The 22,439-nt window shown below is 32.8% G+C and overlaps 1 protein-coding gene and 1 pseudogene across 1 annotated transcript; both read left to right on the top strand.

Moving 5' to 3' along the window:
* The first annotated feature begins 322 nt into the window (after window positions 1–322).
* On the top strand, window positions 323–1,657 carry LOC120139059 (annotated as a pseudogene).
* A 7,898-nt stretch (window positions 1,658–9,555) lies between these two features.
* On the top strand, window positions 9,556–10,858 carry LOC120139045 (uncharacterized protein At5g48480-like). Its single transcript, XM_039154387.1, has 2 exons — window positions 9,556–9,894; window positions 10,422–10,858. The coding sequence occupies exons 1-2, from the start codon at window positions 9,629–9,631 to the stop codon at window positions 10,639–10,641; spliced, it is 486 nt and encodes a 161-aa protein (XP_039010318.1). The 5' UTR covers window positions 9,556–9,628; the 3' UTR covers window positions 10,642–10,858.
* Window positions 10,859–22,439: the final 11,581 nt, after the last annotated feature.

The following is a 22,439-nucleotide window of genomic DNA, read 5'->3' as shown; positions in this document are numbered from 1 at the left end:
CCTACAACCAGCTGAACAACCTCTAACTGTACTAATTTTAACTTTTTGCTTCCATGTAGTGTCACGTGGTTAGAACCGCTTCATAGAATTCTCCATGAATTAGATCCATGTTTTTTATGAAAATGCTTAAAAATGAAATGCATATGCAAAATGCAAATATACAAATGCATATGCAAAAATATTGATCCCAATGATGAATATCATAGAACAATTTTCACCAGTGATAAATACAAGACGGTCCACTTTACAAACATTCCTTCGCTTAGATGGTTGAGTCTAAAGTAGACCACTGTTTTGTTTTAGATCCTTGTTTTTGAAAATGATGACCATGGAAATCGGATCTCACATGCTGTCTCAGCAGGTGCTATTATCAAACGAATGATTGTCATGGAAGAAATGGTTGGTATGGATGTCCTTTATAGTGATAAGACGAGAACATTGACTTTTAACAAACTGAGTGTTGATAGAAACTTGATTGAGGTGTTTGTAAAGGATGTCGATAAGAAACATGTTGTCCTGCTTACAGCAAGAGACTCTAGAATTGAAAATCAAAATGTCATTGATGTTGTCATTGTTGGAATACTTGCTTGATTCAAAGGAGGCAAGAGCTGGTGTCAGAGAGGTGCACGTCTTGCCTTTCAATCCTATAGACAAGGGAACTGCTTTGACTTACCTTGATTCAAATGGTAACTGGCATCGAGCAAGCAAAGGTGTTCTTAAACAGATCTTAACCCTCTATTTGATCCTCCAAGACATGACAGTGAAGAGACCATTCGTAGAGCTCTTAATCTTGGTGTCAATGTCAAGATGATCACTGGTGATAAACTTGCCATTGCAAAGAAGACTGGCCGACAACTTGGAATAGTAACAAACATGTATCCATATGCTTCTTTGCTTAGTCATGCAAGCATAACTACCCTTCCTATAGAAGAGTTGATTGAGAAGGCAGATAAGTTTGTTGGCGTCTTTCCGGAGCACAAATATAAAATTGTGAAGAAGTTGCAAGAGATGAAACACATTTGTGGAATGACTGGAGATGGTGTTAATGATGCTCCTGTTTTGAAGAAGGCTGATATTGGTATCGCTGTGGACGATACTACTGATGCAGCACAGAGTGCTTCAAATATTGTTCTTACAGAACCTGATAGCTGGAAATTGAAAGAAATTTTTGCCACCAGAATTGTGCTTGGAGGTTACTTGGCATTGATGACTGTTGTTTTCTTCTGGGTTATCCATGATACCGGCTTCTTCTTAGACAAATTTGGTGTAAGGTATCAAAGGGACAAGGAGGATCAAATGATGAGTGCTTTATATTTACAAGTGAGTATTGTGAGCCAGACTCTAATTTTTGTGACTAGATCACGTAGCTAGTCTTATATTGAGCATCCCGAACTACTACTGGTCACGGCCTTTATTATTGCACAGTTGGTTGCCACTTTAATTATTGTATATGGAAACTGGGAATTTGTAAGGGTTCAAGGAATAAGATGGAGATAGACGAGCATCATACGGCTTTACAATGTTTGTTTTCTACATCGCACTTGATCTAATGAAGTTTTCTATTCGTTACATCTTAAGTGGAAGTCAGTGCAGAAGCCAGTGCGTTACTCCTCAAATCAATGAATCATTTCAGTCTCGAATACTACACGATCGTTGAGCTCACTGTTTCATCTTGGATCTTCATATTTGAAACTGATGCCCCTCAATACTCTGTAAACCAACTCTATTAATGCCTCGTCGGTGCTGAAGTTAGTACATCACTTTTTGATGACTAATGATGTCATGATTGTAAAGAAGACTCTACTATTGGATTAATCCTCGAATCAATGGATCAGCACTTCAGTTTCGAATGCAGAATGATCTTCAAACAAGTTTCATTTTATGATCTCAACTTCTTTCAACCCTTGGTACATGTCTGTGTACGCGACCGCTTGATTGAAAACTTTTATCTCTTCTTGTAAAGATTTTCTCATGAATATCCCCTTGCGGATCAATATTTTTCGCATTATGACATGTCGATGCAATGCAATGCAAAGAATGATGAAAAATGACATAATCAAAAGAAAAAATAGGTTAGTGTACATAAACAAAAGAAAAGAAATTAGTTAGTACATGTGAAACAATTGATACAGATAAATGTTATTCAAAGATGAATATAACAACTACCCTATCATGATATTTACCCGAACATGCTTTAATTAAATAATATTCCTACCCAGACATGCTATCTACCCAAAATAATTTTTCAAGAAATTAATCCTAACTGTATGGTATCTAGTTCACATGATGTTATTAAATAGTATTTAAAGCAAAAAGAAAAGGTTTAAAAATGCTCCTCCTTTGTGTACACTTAATTTGGGTACCTACTTACGGACAGAGGTTCGATATAGCTATATATAGGGTGACCATTCTACAGTTCACTATATGCATGGGTTCGGCTCTATGAGGAAAAAGGTACTCGAATTGTCCTTGATGTCGGTGCCCCCTTGGGCTGCCAAACCCTCGATCCTTACCCATTACAGGTTTCAAACGGAATGAGTTCAATTTGAGGGGATTCACTGCCTTATACCCATACGAGGAATAAATCCCTACGAAGGTATAAAGTATGTATCCCATGGGTTATTTGCTAAAACTCATACGAAGAATAAATTCTTACGAGAGTAAAGCATTCATCCGACTTAATTGGATCGAAGCTCGTGTCTAGAGCTTATGTTATGCAGGTGTACGTGATGTGTGTGAAGAGGAGCGTACCTACCTTTGACTCAAAACAACTGAAAAAAGCCAACACTTTGAGAGAGCTGAAAACAAAATTAAAAAGTTAGTATGACAATTAAAAATGAAGCAATTAAAACTTCAATAAATTGATCATAAATTAATAAAAGACTCGAATTCATAATTTCCACCACAACGACAATGTGTAAGCAACTAACAGCATGACTCTCTAAAAAAAAGTCCCCAACAGAGTCGCCAAGCTGTCATAACCGTTTTTTTAGGTGAACAATTATTTATTGTTTTTTTTAAAAATAGTTATGACTTTAATTTGGAAAATTAGTGATTTGGAATTAATTTGGATTAAATTAGATAGAGTCGCCATCGACCTTTGAGTTAGGTAGGTCGAATACCTAAAAACGTCTTTTAAAACAATTTCAAGAAAAATCATTTTTAAAGACAAAATTGATCTGCGTTACCAGATGTTCATTTTAAAGGGTTCAGGAGTCGATTACGCGTGGGGAATGATTAACACCCCACAGCGCCCAAAATTGGTATTGTATCGCTTACACGTTGTCGTAAATGGTGGAATTTATGAGTCAAATATAAAATTAAAATGTTATCCATTTATCGAACATTTGTTAATTTGCTTCGAATGAACTATTTAAAGAAAATCCTTTAACTCGATAAAAAATCTTGAAATTTGCAATCCTCTTCGGGAAAGCTATTTCAACCATTTTCCATTGTTAAAGAAGATTCTATCTTCGATAAAACACTAATCGAATATAAATTGAAAATTGACATTCTTCTTAAAATACAATGAAATAAATTGTGAATTAAAATAACATATTGTATCAATAAATTAAATTAATTAGTAAAATAAAATTGATTTATTTCAAGTTCGTATTTGTTCGAATGTCGTATTGGATTATACTACTTCGATCAAGTGATACATTCCACGCTTGTTCTACAAATTCGCGTTCTTGAAACTATTCAAATAACATTAATATTTAAGGAAATATATTAGAAACACATATGATGTAAAATAAAATATTTACAACATATAATAATAACATTTACAACATGTACATACATAAATGACTGAAATGAAAACAACTAAATATTACAAACCGAAATACAAATGAACAAAAAATAAGTATTTGAACTTATAAGGACCAAAATAGCAAAAATAGAAACTTAAGTAATTAAAATAGGAAAAACTTAAAGGATCAAAATAATAATGAACAAATCAGACCTATAATCAAATTAAAATAAATACATGGACCAAAATTAAAAATAACTCATAAATAATATTTATGATTAAAATAATATAACAAGAAACATAAAGGATCAAATAACAATTAATCCTAAATATCCAATAGTGACTAAAATAAAATAATTATAAATTTTATAATCAAAATTGAAATATCATAAAAATATACAACTACTAAAACAATGACTGAAATAAATATATACAAATGTCATGACCAAATTTAAAACATTAACAAAATAATAATAGACCATAACAATGGCTAAAATAAAAATAAAAAATACATAAATACATATCCAAATCCGAAAATCCTAAACAATATATAAACTAGCGATTCAAATAAAAATAAATAAAACTAGAGGCTCGAAATAAAATAGCATAGACTTCATTAAGTGCCTAAAATAAAACGTTACAATGTAGAAGGGACTTAAATGGATATTAACCCATTCTAGAAAACACGCTGAAGGTCCCAGTTGAAACGACGTCGTTTCGTTAGGGACATAAAAGCCTAAAATAAGTCTTATTTTCTTCACTCTTTCTCATTTGCTTCGTGGGTTCAAAAAATAAGGGAAAGAGAGTTCCCAAACTCTCTCAAATATTCCCTCATCGGCCGAGAAAGAGCCAATCGCTCCTGGTGGCGCTCACGGCCACTTACGGTGGCCAGAGCAACAACCCAAACCCAAAATGATCCCTTTATCTCCCTTAGCCCAAAAATCAAACCTATTCTACTTAAAAAACCCTCTAAGTCCTAGATCTAGGTTTGATTACCTTTGAATACTTTGAACTCCGGCGACCTTTGGTGTTCCAGACTCGATCCGAACCTCGGTAAGATATCTTCTCTCTTTTTTTGTGTGGTTTGAATACTATCTTTTATCCTTCCTTTTCGACTTGTTTACCCGAGCTCTTTTTTTTTATCCCCTTTTCTGTCAAAACCCGAATCCCCCTTGTTTCTATCCTCTCCCCCTCGTTTTTCTCGTTGAATGCCCCTTAAATCATTTCTTTCGGTTGGATTAGGTGGAATTATCCCATATTTCTTTGCTGCCAACAAGGAGATAAGGTAATGACCCCCTCTCCTTTTTCTTCTTCCTTGCTTTATGTTTTTTTTTGCTGAATAATGAAATCTGGTGCATAGAGTAGGCCTCACTGGTTGGAGTAGGTAAAATATATTTTGAATCTGGCAATGATTTGGTGGGATTTGTTGGGTGTTGATGTAGGTGACGAGTTGGAGGGATGTTCAATGGCCTGCAACATGTAAAAATAATAATTAATAAAAATAATAATAATAATAATAATAATAATATACTATAATATATTTTTTTGTCCCGGATAAAAACGGGTGTCTACATGCTCATTGCAGTTTATATGCATTAACTGTAACATCTTCAATACCGAGTTAGTGACTAAATTGTAAGATTTTAGAATTTGGTGAGTAAAGTAGAATTTATTGAAAAGTTTAGAGATTTAAAGTGATATATTCTGGTATTGGATTAACTTATGAGGAATAAAAGTATGAAGGGTAAGGTAGTCTTTTCAGGTAAAAGATATTTATCTCTTAATTTAAGAGATAAGCATGGGGTGAAGGAGTATCTGGAAGCTTATTTCCTTGCCTTCTTCTCCTTCTTCTTCTCCCCGTAAGTCTCCATTAAAGGTGAGTTTTCTTGTTAGCTAATTATTTATTGATTTTAAGTATGAGTTTTGATCATTAGATGATAACTAAGTTTAAGGAAAGCTTAATTTTAATTTATCTTAAAATCAAAGGATGAAGGAGTTATGAGAGATTAAAGATTTGAGGTTCTTGAGTAAAATCTTGAAATAGAGTTCATAATTAAAATTGGAAGTTGGATTTGACTTGTCATCAACCTAATTAAGAAGAATCAAGTGTTAGAATTGAATTTAGAACATGTTGAAATTTGAGTATGATTCTTGAATTTCATAAAGAGAATAGAATATAGAGGTTAATGATGGGATAAATGAATATAAATGAGGATAAACATGTGAACTTGAGTTAAGAATATGACAGGGGTTGAAATATGGCACAATTAAGTTAGAATGAAGTAATTTTCATGCAAAAATTGGAATTCTAGGCTAGTGTGCATCGGTACACATTCAACATGTACCGATGCATCAAGGATAAATTTCCAAAAATTATTCAGTGTGTATCGATGCACAAGAAGTGTATCGATGCACCCCTTAAAATGAGAACATCGAATGTAATTTGTATATCGATGCATAGGCAGTGCATCGATACACACGTTAAAGAATGTATCGATATATTATAGAGTATACCAATACATATGTTAAACAAGAAATGAAAGTAGTCTTTCCTTTAGTTTAAGGAAATGAAAGATTATAGTATGCCAAGTGGAATGCTTATATGTATACTATATGTATGACTATGTAGACATCGAACGTAAGCAAGTTCTGGAACAATTAAAGAATTAGAATCAATTGGAATTAAGCAAGGCTAAGGTGAGTGCATTTTATTTTGATATAGAATTGTATGGAAATTTTACTTGCGATAAGTCTATTTTCTATAATTATAGTACATGAAGACATAAATATAAGCATATGAATGATATGATTTGTATAATGTATGAATTTATGAGTAAAGGCGTGTGTGAATATGATTTGTATGTATTATATGTCATGTGAACATAAGAGGACGTAACATAAATTATATGATATGAGATAAGTGAAGGTATGCAATATATGATACATGTTATAAGATATGGGATAGATGGTTACACATACATGTGGTATGTGACAAAAGAAAAGAAATATTTGATCATAAGAGCAATGATATGAATTATAATGATAGTGCCCATGTTATGTGATATGAGAGCTAGGGGTATAGTTAGCATGCCAAGAGTCGAGGATTACCTATGTCTTTCGGGACATATGGACAGGATTACCTATGTCTTTTGGGACATATGGACAGATTACCTATGTCTTTCGGGAAATATGGACAGTTTACCTATGTTCTTCGGGACATATGGACAGATTATTATATGAGCTGTGGTGACAGCATGTGTGTACTCACTCAGTGTACTCACATACCTTGAGTTCTCAATAATGTACATGGGCTTATAAAGGACATAAAGAGTATGCACATGATTGTATCTTAATATAGTATTATTATTTACATTGCTTTATATATGATATGGTAAATGATGATATTACAGACATGATTGTATTTGGATAGTAGATTTCATGTTCATATTTTTAGAAATGCTTTATTATATGTTTATGCCTCACTAAGTCTATCACTTAGCGTGTAAGTGATTTACACGTAGGTACTGAAAGACAGGAGGATCGAAGCTAAGTTCAAAGTAACAACATATATCCACTTGAAGGTCAGATCAGAAGTAGATTAAATAGTATGCCTTATTATGTGAAAATAGATTAGCATGTAAACAAAATCAATAAATTAAGTATTTATGCTGTGATCGAGTTTTGTAATATTTTAAACGTATTTATGTAAATGTAAATGCATAGTAATGAACAGTTAAATTTTTACGAGTTTCATGTACGTTTTACGAAAGTTACTGTAGTAGTACTGTAGCAGTGCATCGCTACATAATTTATATTCGAAAATTTTCACTGTTCACGGTACTGTTCATACCGTATAGTACTGTTCACAAAACGTTTTTTGCCTTAAATTTTTATAATGAAGCATAATTTAATAGTATTTTATTATATTTTCTTAATATAAGTGCAAATGTTTTGTTACTTTGTAAAAATATTGTTTTAAAAAGTTAATGTGACATCTCGAACTCGTATTTGGGTCGGGTGCGGGTTGGGGTGTTACATTAACCTTTATGCAATTCCAATTTTGCTCGTTTCTATCGAACCAGAGTAGTCTTTGTTCCTAGGTATACACCTTTTCTTTTAATCATTTCCTAGCAAATCGAAGTTGGAATGCAGTCTGCAACATTTCTGGTTTTGGAGATGCCAAAAAGTACAAATGTTAGAGATAACCGATCCTTTAACTGTCGAACACTGAGAGGAAATGGCAAAACTAATTCAGAGCGCCGTCTCACATGGTTAAAAGTCATGCACTCTGCCGACGGCTTGCTTGAGATTTGGGTTACAAAAACCAATATTATTAATTCTCCCGCTACAATGGGAATGGTTTATTATTTAAATAATAGTAAAAAACGTTTTTAAAATTTATAATAATTGTTTTTGTCTAGTTATGAATCTTAAAATAGTTTGTGGGTGAATATCTATCCCTTCAAATTCAAGAAATTGAATATTGATTTGGGAGCAAATAAACATTATTTAAATATATATATATATATATATATATTGAATTTCTGAAACATGTCCAGACAAATAAATCGGAGGATGAAGGTAGAACGGCTGGATGATTATAGGATAATAAAAATCTCCTCCTTTTCTTAAACTTACAATGTACATATCAATTTAAGGAGCATAAATTTGTACGATACACAAGTGTATTATATTTTCTTACCATGTAGGAGTAATAGATTACATTACAGCGAAATGATTGCAGATATTGTTCTTTATCCAATAAAGTAATCAGGGTAGGTGTTACATTGTAGACAAAATGAAACCACGCCACACAATTAAGCTTCGAATGAGCAGGCCGGATCTTGACAATTGTCAACTTTAATCTCTTTGACTGCAGTCTGCAGTTCAACCAGTAAAGCAAAAATGTGATAGAAAACGTGATTTAAACCCAAAAGCTGAGGCAGAGGCCATGGAATAGAGCCCACATTTTGGTGTTTTCTCAAAAGGCCCAAATGAGGTTTATGTATAATGTATGGGTGGGCAGATTGTGACATCTTAAACTTCCCCCACAGCCACCTCTCTCCCTACCCCACAAAAAAGTTGAGCCAGCCCACCTCGTCTATCATCCAACGGCTCCTAACTCTCCACACCCACAACGCTATCATCTGACAGCTCTGCTTATAGTTTGTTAATGACCGCCATAAGATAAATAAAATCAGAATTATCATTATTTTAATTAAGTATTTCTTAATATGGCAAATGATTCCAATAGTCCAATGGAATTTAGAAGGAAAGCGGCAAAGTAATAAATATTTAATACAAAAATAAGAGTTTAAATTATGTCTCGAAAAATATTTTAAAGAACTTTTAATTAAATATAAGGACATGAAATTTCAAACGATATATTTTTAGGTCCGTAAAGTATGAAAACATGAATTTTAAGATCTTGATAAAAAAAACAGCAGTTAGAAAACCCTATATCTAATGGGTACTAAACCCAATGCAAATTTGGTTGGGATTACTTGCTTAAGAGCCCATCTCACACTTGCAAGTGTATAATATCCAACGGAAGTACTGTAGAAGATCGTGGGCCGGTGAATAACAAACGTTAAATCTCAATGAGCTTCGAGTACATGACATGCCAAGGGCCTTTTGGTCTTGAAAAATATAAAACAACAATGAACGACAGGACAAAATAGGAATCACAAAAAATCATATAAAATACCAATATTATCCTTAAACGGTTCCTGATCCCCGCTTCTATAAGTATACCCAACGCTCGCTTCTTTACCTTTGTCATTATACTCTCTTTTTGGTTTCGACTTTCCTTTCGACGTTTTCTGTTTCCTAGGTTTTTGGTTTCTCTGCGAAAGCCTTTTTGTTTTACCTTCATCAATGGCACAGGAGGAGGTCCAGAACGGAGGAGTCGAGAAGGTAGCTGCGGTGACTTTCACGGCGTTGAAACCTCAGCTGATGGTGGAGGCACCCAAGGCGGCTGATGCGGTGCAGTTCTACAAGTCCGCGTTCGGCGCTGTTGAGGTTGACCGTACCGTTCACCCTAAGCGCAAAGCCGAGCAGGAGCTCCCTCACATCCTCTCCGCTCAACTTGAGCTAGCTGGCTCCACCATTCTCGTTTCTGACACCTCTGAAAGCTCTGCTCCGTAAGCTTCTTTATTCCTCCCCTCTATATTTTGTAGTTTTTTTTATTTTGTACGCTTTCTTTTACTGTTAATCTCCGGTTATTTCCCCTTTTGCGTTCATCCATCGTTGAGTAGTGAACTCTTTGTTAGGTTTCGTTTATACCTTTTTAGATCGTGTTCTTGTTTGGTAGGAACTTTATTTTCCGCATTTTCTCTTTTTTTTTTTAGGTTTTTCATTTTGCATTCGGATCCTGCTTTTGCGATGTTTTAGTTTAGAGCTCCCATTATATTAGATCTGTAATTTATCTTATTGTTACGGGATATTTTGTTCTTTTTCCTGCCTTTAATCTTCCTTTCTGATCTTTTCTACTTGCTGTTTGGCTCCAAATGTTTTTTTTATTACGTCTAAAAAAACTTTCATGAGGATTATAAAAATGTTTAAACATTATTGAAACAGTTTTTTTTAGCGTGACTTATGCAACAGGTTAGTTCAATCGCCATGTTTATCGCTTTTGGTGTCGTAACTCTGTTTGTTTTCATTTATGCAGGTTGAAAACCGAAGGAGCCGGATGTGTGCTCTGCCTCGAGACTGAGGACGTAGAAGCTGCTATCGCCGAGGCTGTGAGCGCTGGAGGTGTTGCGGAGGGTGAGATAACTGAGGGAGACGACGCGTGCTGCGGTGGTCGCGTGGGCAAGGTGAAGGATCCATATGGATACGTTTGGCTTATCTGCTCCCCTGCCAAGAAGTGCGCAGACGTGGAAGCCTAAATGCCGTTTAATCTTTTGATTTACATTGTCAGTTTTAACTTTTTCTGTGATGGGGTGGGCTCCATGTCAGTAAAAAATGGTTTCTAGCCGGTAGGATTAGGTTATGGATAGCGAGACCTTTGGAATTGACTATTTTGATACTGTTCTTCATGAACCTCCAGCTGTCGGTTGCTCTAAAATGAATTTCATTAGCGCTTCTAATCTCTTTATTTTTAAATTGTTATTATTGTATAATTTGTTAGCACTAGCAGTGGCAGAGCAATATTTGAACCTCGTGTTTTGTCAAGACCCATCAAGTTTCTCGTTACATGTCCAAAGAGAAACATCAGCTGATGTGGTCGCGCTTTTGCCTGGTGGTTTACCGTTGGTTTCTGTATGGGTCAACAAGATTGTACCATTTCTAGTTGTCTTTTTTGTGTGTGTATATTTTAAAATTAATTAAGGTTTGGGCGATTTTCAGGGAATATATAATGAAAGACGGACTAATATACGATTAAGAAATGGCGTTATAGAAAATTTAATAAGATATTTAACAAAGTTAGTTAAGCGCTATCAAAATTGTTGATTAATAATAATATTATAAGTGAAAAATATGAAAAAATATTAAAAAAACCTTGGTAATCGATAAATTTTGTATATCGCTAGGTATCGATACCATACAGAGAAATATTGATATAAATAGTAATATATAAGAAAGTGAAGAAAATCGATTAAAAGTAGACATGTATTGATACCTTTATAAATATATGTATAAAAGTATTGGTATTTTAGTAATTTAAAAGAATTGCAATAAAAACGCCTATAAAGTATCTATATCTTACACACATGTATTGATATATGAAAATATACAAGTTGAAATTTGGCAAATTCGGTTTCAATTTGACAAAACAGATAACGAATTTAATAAAATCAATTGGAAATTGACAAAATCGATTTAAATTTAATAAAATTGGTTTCAATTTGACAAAACCAGTAAAGAGCTATAAAAATTGTTGAAATTTGTATCGATACGTTTATAAGTATATGTACCAAAGTATCGGCACTGTAGAAATTTAAAAGAATTGCAATAATAGCGGCTATAAATTATCGATATTTTACACATGTATCGATACATAACAATATAATATGTTGAAATTTGAAAAAATCGGTTTCAATTTGACAAAACCAGTAAAGAACTACCGGAATTGTTGAAATTTATATTGATACTTTTTATAAGTATATGTACCAAAGTATCGGGACTTTAGGAATTTAAAAGAATTACAATAATAGTGGCTATAAAGTATTGATACCTTATACACATGTATCGATACATGACAATATAATATATTTAAATTTGACAAAACCGATTTCAATTTGACAAAACCAGTAAAGAGCTACTGAAATGGTTGAAATTTGTATCAATACTTTTATATGTACCAAAATATCGGTATTTTAGGAATTTTAAACAATTGCAATAATAAAGCCTATAAAGTATTGATACCTTAGACACATATATCGATACATGACAATATAACCTGTTTTAATTTGAAAAAATCAGTAAAGCACTACCGGAATTGTTGAAAGTATCGATACGTTTATGAGTATATGTACCATAGTATCGGTACTTTAGGAATTAAAAAAGAAATAAAAAAGTCTCGAAAGTATCGATACCTTACACAAAAGTATCGATACAATGGGAATGATATCGATTAAATATAAATAACATAATCGGTTAAAATATCAAAGGATTTGCTAATAGAGAATTTGAAGGGGCATTACGTTTAATTCCTAAAGTATGTTATTTATATAAATAACGTAATCGGTTAAAAATCGAAGCGTATTAGTTGCTGTGAAATAGAAGCAAGACGTTTTTGAAAGCTTAGTTGTTTGTTGTTGCAATCGAATCAAAAAGTATGTTTTCAAAACCCTAATTTTTTAGTATTGTAGTATTAAAAAATAGGAGTTAGTTTTAGGGTTTGGAGTTTTCGAAGTAAAGAAGGATTTGTGATCGATTATAGGTAGAAACTGATATTATAGATAGAAAATAAATTTCGATACTTTTATATAACGTTATAAGTAGAAATTAATATTGTATGTTGTATAAAGATATTGATACTTATATTAGATACTATTCTCATTCCTTTGAACGCAAGTGGTTACTATAGGATTAGTTATCGATATTTGTATATTGAATAAATTGTATGTAACTTGTATTTGATTTGATTTAATTTAATACTTGAATGTTCATAAACTGATATATGAAGGAAAATGAAGTTAATGGATCTCGCAATTGTTCTTCGCGAAGATGACATTGAAATAGAGCCCGAGAGTATCAACAATGAAGAAAATCGAAAGCAACCATTGGGTGAAAATATGTACTTTTAGTAAGTATCAATATATTTGTGTAATTGTTGTTGAAATGGTAATTGGATTAAAGTATTTAAGAACTTGAAATTGATTACAAATTTCAAATATTGACAGTATATTGAATGCCAAAAGATGAAGAAATTTGATATTATTAAAGTATCGATATTTGCACGTCAAAAGCATCGATACACATTATTTAAGTATTGATATTTATAATTTCAAAAAAATGTACGCAAAGTATGAAAATGTCCAAGTATCGATACTTCTTATGCCTGTATGGATACTTTTATTCCAGTATGCTTGTCAAACAATTTGTACGTCAAATGTATTGATACACATTATTAAAGTATTGATATTTATAATTTTGAAACAACGTATGCAAAGTATGAAAATGTCCAACTATTGATACTTCTTATGCCGGTATGATTACTTTTATTCTAGTATGCTTCTTAAACAATTTGTACGTGTTGAAAACATTTTGATGTTTCGATATAACAAATTAAATTAAATGAATTTTAAGATTTCACAAATGATTTTCTAAGTATATTCGATTTAATTACTCGAATATCAAATTATTACTCCAAGTCTTTCAAGATCAATTTCAAACCTTACTAAATGTGTAAAATTGTGTTTTATACTTAAACTAATTTTGAAACAATTTTCACAAAGTATTTTGAACCAAAATCAAGCCCAAAATCAATTTTTCAAAGTGATGCACCGATGCACCAATCCATGCATCGTTGCACCAATTAATTTTTCAAACATCGAATGCATTTTATGCATCGATGCACATACCATGCATCGATGCACTCAGTGCATTTGATGCATCGATGCACAAGACCATGCATCGATGCACTCAGGTTTTTCAAAACATCGAATGCATTTTATGCATCAATGCACTCTTAGTGTACCGATGCACTGAGAGTCCAACGGTCAAAATATTTGAATTTTACACTGATGCACTGATGCACCTAGGGTATGCATCGATGCACTGACGCTCCCAATTGCTTTAATTAATTGTTTTCACACTTAAACGGCTCTATTGACTCCACTAATCATCCCCAACGTTCAGAATCATTTGAAGGTGTATTTAAACAAGCTTAGAATCCATTGATCAACAACAAGAAACAACAAGCAACTAGAATCAAGAGAGAATCAAAGAGAAAGCATCAAACCTCAAGTTTGAGAATTTCAAGCCTATTTTTCATTCAATATTCATTTTGCTTTCAAGAACACTACTTGTACTCAATTGTATTCATTTTTTATTGTTCTTTTCTTTGTTCTAGAATTGTACAAATAATCTACCTTGTGAGGATTTCCTTGTAAGTTTGCAAATTTGTAATCTTCTCTTTGAGAAAGAGTGTTCTCAAGAATTGGGGTATATTCTTGAGGGTGTTGTAAGGTTATCTCTTTGGCCTCAAAAGAAAGAACAAATTAGTGAATTTGTTGGAAAATCCTTAGTGTGGATAGCTAAGGTAGTGGACGTAGACTTTGGTTGAGAAAGTCGAACCACTCTAAATCGCTGTGCAAATCTTTTCAATTTTCTGCAAAAGCTTCCACCATATTTTTTAATTTCCAATTCACCCCTCTTGGCCAATTCCGTCGATCGATTAACTCAACAGTACGCAAAATGTATCGATACACATGTATAAAGTATCGATACTTGGAATTTCAGAACCTATTACTTTAAAGTTGTTGAGTTAATCGATTGACGGAATTGGCCAAGAGGGGGGTGAATTGGCAATTAAAAATTTGGCGGAAGCTTTTGTAGAAAATTGAAAGTAATTGCACATCAATTTAGAGTGGTTCGACTTTCTTAATCAAAGTCTACGTCCACTACCTTAGCTATCCACACTAAGGATTTTCCAACAAATTCACTAATTTGTTCTTTCTTTTGAGGCCAAAGAGATAACCTTACAACACCCTCAAGAATATAACCCAATTCTTGAGAACACTCTTTCTAAAAGAGAAGATTACAAATTTGCAAACTTACAAGGAAAACCTCACAAGGTAAGATGTTTGCACAATTATAGAACAAGAAAAGAACACTCACAAATAATTACAAATGAGCACAAATGGTGTTCTTTGAAAGCAAAATGAATATTGAAAGGAAAATTGGCTTGATTTGCACAAACTTGGTGTTTGATGCTTTCTCTCTTGTTTCTCTATGATTTCTTATTGCTTGATGTTTCTTGTTTTTGATCAATGGCTTCTAAGCTTGCTTAAATACACCATGAATCACTTCTGAACGTTGGGGATGATTAGAGAAAATAATATAGCCGTTTTAGTGTGAAAACAATTAATAAAACAATTTGGAGCGTGGGGGGAATCGGTACCCCCTATGGGGAATCGGTTCCCTAAGTGTAAAATTCAAATATTTCGACCGTTCTATAAGGGGGGGAATCGATACCCCTTGGGGGGGAATCGGTTCCCTCCGAGCATACTGGAATTCTCGGAGCCAAACCATTCAGGGGGAATCGGTACCCCCTTGGGGGGAAATCGGTTCCCTCTGAGCAATCTGGAATTTTTGGCTTTGAAATGGTTCGAAATACTTTGTAATTTTTTTTTTGAAATTGTTTTAAGTTTAAAACTTAATTTTACACTTTGAGTAAGGATTAAAAATGATCTTTGAAAGATTTGGAGTAATGTTTTGATATTCGAATAATTCAGTCGAATATACTTAGAAAATCATTTGGAAAATCTTAAAATTCATTTAACTTAATTTGTTATATCGTAATATCAAAATGTTTTCAACAATCTCCCCCTTTTTGATATAACAAAATATTTTAGTAATTTTAAGATTTTGAAATCAAGTTTTGAAATTACTCCTCCTTACTTTAACACTTCTCCCATTTATCATTTAAAAACACATTTAACACTTCTCCCCCTTTTTGTTAAATCAAAAAGACATTTTAAAGAATTTAAACAAGGTTTTGAAATCATTTAGCCAATTGATTATATATAATATAAGCTGCTAAGATCATAAGCAAGAGAAACGTTAGCCATTAGTTTCATAATCAATATTCATAATTAATGTGACATGGCAAAATTGGTCATATTGCTATAATGATGTAAATGATGCAATAAATTTAACTAAACCATCAAAAGAAAATATTTAAATTCAAACAAACAAATCCAAAGTCACAAAATCAAACAATCCAAAAAGTTGAAGCAATAATCGTTTAGTTCGAAGTTTTAAATTTAAGCACAGAATCACATATCCGGATCAGGAGGAGGAAAACGAGCTCGCATAGCGGCCATTTCGTGAGTGAGGTCATTAATACGTGCGTTGGTTGCTTCATTGTTTGCACGCATCTCCCGAAGAATTTCTAATTGTTGAGCTCCCATTGTGGATAAATGGGACTCTATAGAAGTAAAGCGTGAATCCATGGTAGCATATCGAAAATCGAATGTCTCCATAAAGGTTTGAAAATATGGAGGCATTTGATGCGTTTGTTGTGCTTGCTCCTCGAGCTGCTCCTCGGGCTGCTCAGGCTCATCTTCGGCTTCATCGATGTCTCGCATTAATTGCTCAAGCTCGAGATCTTCGTTAGCTTCGGGTGGAACTTGTGAAGAACTAGCTCCCGGAGTATTTGCAAAGATCGAACCCATTCACCGGTTTCCTTATCCTTAATCCATCCCGCTCTTGTTAAGGAAAGAAGGTTAATTTGTTTCTTAAGGGGAAAAACGGCATCTAGATCGACTCTAAGCCCAGCTTTGGAAAACAGATTACTCAAAATGCAACCGTAAACAAGAGATGAACAAAGTTTCTTGTTAGGAACAAGATTTACGGTTTCAACAATTTCAGCAAAAATAATCTGAGGTAGGGTAATTTTAATATTGTTTTCGAAACAATATAACCACCAAAGATCTAAGGCTCTAAGAGTAGAATAACGACCTCCGGATGGTCGAAGCCACCAAGAAATCATCAGATGAAGAAAACGTTCATATAGGTCTAAGACACTTGCACTATCTCTTCTTTTATAACGAGATCCTAAAACCTGTTTTTCATTTGAAATACCATCGTTATCTAATCCGAATGAATTGGCTATGTAAGCCGAGTCAATATATAAGAATTATCCTAGGAGGTAGGAACAAATTCCTATGGTTTCGGTTTCAGTTTGGTTTTTAACACAAACGACATTAGAATAGAAAATACGAAAAAATTGATGGTAAACGATGGGTTCAAGGTCAAAGAGTTTATCAAATTCCCACTCTTTTAAAAGAGGAAGATATTTAAAATTAATAGCTAACATAGCTTGACGAGAAGGAATACGTTCTTCCTGGATTTTGTAAGAGTCAAAATATTGATAATACCAAAAACGATGATTTCCAGGATGATTGAAACATGAATTTTGGATAGTCAAGTTAGGATCAATGGGATTAGGATTAGAAATTGGAATAGGAGGAGGATTTGGAGGTGGATTTAGTTGACGGTGTGAGCGACTAGATGATGACCTAGCACGTTTAGGATTGGACATAGTTTAGAAAATCGGAATAGAATTGATAACCTGCAATTTAGAAAACACATGTATGCAATTCAATCAATCCCAAAACTCAATTGAGTCCTCAATATTTCAAGGTTCTCTAAATCAATCCTAATGGGCAAAGTTTTTGAAAAACTTTTAAAAAATATGGTTTTGAGAAACAATATATGTATAGTTTTCATAACAACAACATAATTTAATCAAAACACAATAATTTGAAAATTAACATTTTTTTTAATTTCAAAAATTAAAAAAAATTGAAAAATTCTTGTGTTTTTGATGAAATTGGTTGTAATATCTAGTTTCTAATCACTAAACAATCAATGCCCGATCTAAAGTTCATCCTAGAACTAATTAAAACAAGTCCTATGTTCAAAATCAATAAAATAGGGAGTTTAGAAAATTTTACCTTGAAGGATGAGATTGAGTGGATTTTGATGTTATTTGCACGATTTTAATGATGATTGCAAGTTTAGGAGATGATATTTGAAGTGAATTCCGATTAAAATCGATGATTTGAGGCAAGAATGGAGATATGGAGAGAGTTGAGAGGGAACGACGGAAGAGAAAAAGGTTTTGAACAAAAATAAGGGTTCTGCCCGTGTATAACCAGAACCCCAGGGGGGTATCGATTCCCCTGTGGGGGGAATCGGTTCCCCTTCAAAGGGGGAATCGATTCCCTCAAGGGGGATCGATTCCCTCTGCACCAAAATGCTAAAATCTGATTTTAAACACCCAAAATGCTAAATTAATTTCCTCTAGTGGTATTGGCAACTTATATATTGAAAATTAATCATGTTCAAACAATCCAATTAATCTTTAAACGATATTTGAACATAAAATTAATTTTTCATCAAGAATCATAAACTCCCCTAACTAATAGCAATGAATGCAATCAAAAATTACTATTATAAGCATTTTTCATTTATTATTAAAAGTTCTAAAATTATTTTAAACACTCAGTGAAGATAGGTTGATCAAACCTAATTCTCTCCTAAGTGTCCAAAATCGTTCCTTGTCTAAAGGTTTTGTAAATATATCTGCTAATTGGTGCAAAGTATCAACAAATTCTAGAACTACATCTTCCTTAGTGACATGGTCTCTAATGAAGTGATGTCTTATTTCAATGTGCTTAGTTCTAGAGTGTTGGATAGGATTTTTAGTGAGACAAATAGCACTAGTATTGTCACACTTGATAGGAATGGTACCTACTTCAATTCCATAATCAAAAAGTTGTTGTTTCATCCATAAAACTTGTGCACAACAACTACCAGCTGAAATGTATTCGGCTTCAGTGGTAGATAAAGCAACACAATTTTGTTTCTTTGAAAACCAATAAATTAGCATATTTCCAAGGAATTGGCAAGTATCGGAGGTGCTTTTCCTATCTAATTTGCATCCTCCATAATATGCATCAGAAAAAGCATGCAAGCTAAAGCTAGAGTGTCCATAAGGTATCTAAAGATTTTCTTAAGGTAGAGTCTCTAGGATACCAAAGTCCTAAACTAGGAGTGTCCTTAAGGTATCTAAAGGTTCTCTTAACAGCTAGTAAATATGATTCCTTAGGACATGATTGAAATCTAGCACATAAGCAAACACTAAACATAATATCCGGTCTACTTGCAATTAGATAAAGCAAAGAGCCAATCATTGACCTATATAATTTGACATCTACACATTTACCTCCTTCATCTAAGTCAAGCTTTGTTGAAGAGCTCATTGGAGTGTCATGAGGTTTCCCATTTTCCAGTCCAAACTTCTTGAGCATATCTTTGACGTACTTAGCTTGATTGATGAAGATGTCATCTTTTCTTTTCTTGATTTGGAGTCCCAAGAAAAATGAGAGCTCCCCCATCATGCTCATCTCAAACTAACTTTGCATTAGCTTAGAAAGTTCTTGGCAAAGAACATCATTAGTAGAACCAAATATTATATCATCAACATAAATTTGAACTAATAATAAATCTTTACCTGTATGCTTTAGAAACAATGTAGTGTCAACCTTCCCTTTTGAAAAACCTTTTTCAATTAAAAAAATTGACAATCTTTCATACCAAGCTCTAGGAGCTTGTTTTAAGCCATAAAGAGCTTTTGTCAATTTAAGAACATGGTCTGGAAATTTTGAATCTTCAAAACTTGGAGGTTGTTCCACATACTCTTCTTCCTTTATAAAACCATTTAAAATGCACTTTTAACATCCATTTGATATAATTTAAATTCATGAAAACATGCAAATGATAGTAACATTCTAATTGCTTCCATCCTAGCTACAGGAGCGTATGTTTCATCATAGTCCATGCCCTCTTCTTGAGTATACCCTTGAGTAACAAGTCTAGCCTTGTTTCTCAATATATTACCACTCTCATCAAGCTTATTCCTAAATACCCATCTAGTACCTATAGTAGATTTATTACTAGGCCTTTCAACTAATGTCCATACTTTACTTCTCTCAAATTGATTTAATTCTTCTTGCAGAGCCATAATCCAATGTTCATCATTTAATGCTTCTTTAATATTTTTAGGCTCTATGCATGAAATAAATGCAACATAATTACAAATATTTCTAAGAGAAGGTCGAGTTGTTACCCCTTTGGATGGATCACCTATAATCTCACCATCCTTGACATAGTTATACTCTCTTGGATAAGACACTTCCCTTTCTTCAATGGTTGGATTCTCGAGGGGATCATGAGTTTCCTCATCTTTCGTTTCTTCTTTTGATGATGATTCTCCAACGTCATGTATATTTATAATACCTACATCATCATTAACACAAGAATCCTTCCTCGGAAGGGGATTATTATCGAAAACATGTATAGACTCTTCTACAACTAAAGTTCTTTTATTAAATACTCGATAAGCTTTAGAATTTAAGGAATAACCCAGAAAAATTCATTCATCACTTTTAGCATCAAATTTGCCAAGGTTTTCTTTACCGTTGTTCAAAACAAAACATTTACATCCAAAAGGATGAAAATAGCTAATGTTAGGCTTTTTATTTTTGAAAATTTCATATGGAGTTTTCTTTAAAATTGGCCTAATCATTACTCTATTTACAACATAACAAGCGGTATTTGTGGCTTCTGCCCAAAAAATATTTTGGCAAATTATTTTCACTAAGCATGGTTCTAGCCATTTCTTCTAAAGTTCGATTTTTCCTCTCAACAACTCCATTTTGTTGAGGGGTTCTAGGTGCTGAAAAATTGTGACTAATACCATTAGAATTACAAAACTCAGTAAATCCAAGATTTTCAAATTCAGTGCCATGATCACTCCTAACACTAGTTATAGAGTAACCTTTATCATTTTGGATTTCTTTTGAAGACGTGATGAATTTTTTCTAATGCTTCATCTTTAGTACTTAAGAATAGAACCCAAGTATATCGAGAATAGTCATCTACCAAGACAAATGCATATTGTTTTCCACCCAAGCTAGTAGTCCTAGTTGGCCCAAAAAGATTTATATGGATCAATTGTAATACTCTACTAGTTGACACATCATTAATGGATTTAAAAGAAACTCGCTTTTGTTTTCCTTTAGCACAAGCATCACAGATTTTTATCATTATCAAATTTTAGTTTAGGCAGCCCTCAAACCAATTCTCCTTGAACTAACCGTTGTAAAACACTCATACTAGCATTTCTTAGTCTCCTATGCCATAACAAATTATCATGCACATCCCTAGCAACTAGGCACAAAATAGTCATATCAATAAAATCTAAATGCATCATGTATATATCCCTATTTTATGACCAACAAGCATAATCGAAAATAGATGCAATGTCAATCAATTTTGCAATCATTTAAAATAAAACATTGTATCTTTTATCAAATTTATTTTTCAAAAGATTATGCTTTTAACCCATTCACATATAAAACATTATGCAATGTTGATTATAGAGATTAAGAGCACATGCATAAAGTTTTTGAAAATGTTATGCATTAAAACTTTATAATATTTAAACAAAAATCTATGCATAAACATTAAGAAAAATTTCAGGTCAAAATTTTGCAAAACCAAAGTTCTTGAAAAATCGATATCAATTGTTAAAGAGATATCAATTACATTTTAAAAACAATTTTGACAAAAAAAATATGATGAACTAGAGTTTATAAAACATTACCAAAAATTATTATGTTCATCATACAATATTTTTCAACATACATGAGACAAAACATAATCATTTAGAATTATTTAACATTTAAAACTCCATGCATGCATAAACTAAATGAGAAACCAAATAAAAAAATTAAGTTTAGAGGTTACCCATTCCTTTTTCATGTGTGGCTAGAGCATCTTGAATATCATCATCTTTATCAACATTGCTCTCACACACCTACAAGAGACATTTAAGTAGATTTTGGTATCCAAATTGCTTTGGATCCTTGAACATTAGTTTCAATGCCTCCCCATACTTGTCTAATTTTAAATCGTTTTCCTTTCTTTAAAGGACAAGTATATTCCTTATGACCATGATAATGACAATGTGAACATATTTTCATTATTGAACTAGATGAATTATTTAGAATGATCTCTTTTTCTCTTGTTAAACATTCAAGCTTATCTTTCAAATTGAAATTTTCTTTTTCGATACTTTCAAATTTCATTTTTGAGAGTTCTAAATCCTTCTTCAAGATGTCATTTTGATTTTCAAAATCTATTTTCATTTCTAGAAGAAGTTTGTTTAATTTGAAATTTCTTTTTCAAAGTTTTCAGATTTTATTTTTGAAAGCTCTAACTCATTTCTTAACATTTCATTTTGATTTTCCAAGTTTGTTTTAGCTTTCAAAAGAAGATCATTTTTAGCAATAAATTTAGAAATCAATTTATTGTATTTGGAGTTCATGGTCTCAAACTCTGAAAAATAATTTATCATACGTATCTTGTAACTCATTAAAAGATTTTGAATTTGATATATTTGAGTTAGAAGATACCTTTGGCTCTGTGAGAGCTAATAGAGACA

Source organism: Hibiscus syriacus, unplaced genomic scaffold (genome assembly GCF_006381635.1).
Source record: "Hibiscus syriacus cultivar Baekdansim isolate YM2019G1 unplaced genomic scaffold, ASM638163v2 tig00110721_pilon, whole genome shotgun sequence".
NCBI lineage: Eukaryota > Viridiplantae > Streptophyta > Magnoliopsida > Malvales > Malvaceae > Hibiscus > Hibiscus syriacus.
Note: the sequence above shows the minus strand (reverse complement) of the source record. Positions and strands in the feature narration are given on the sequence as shown.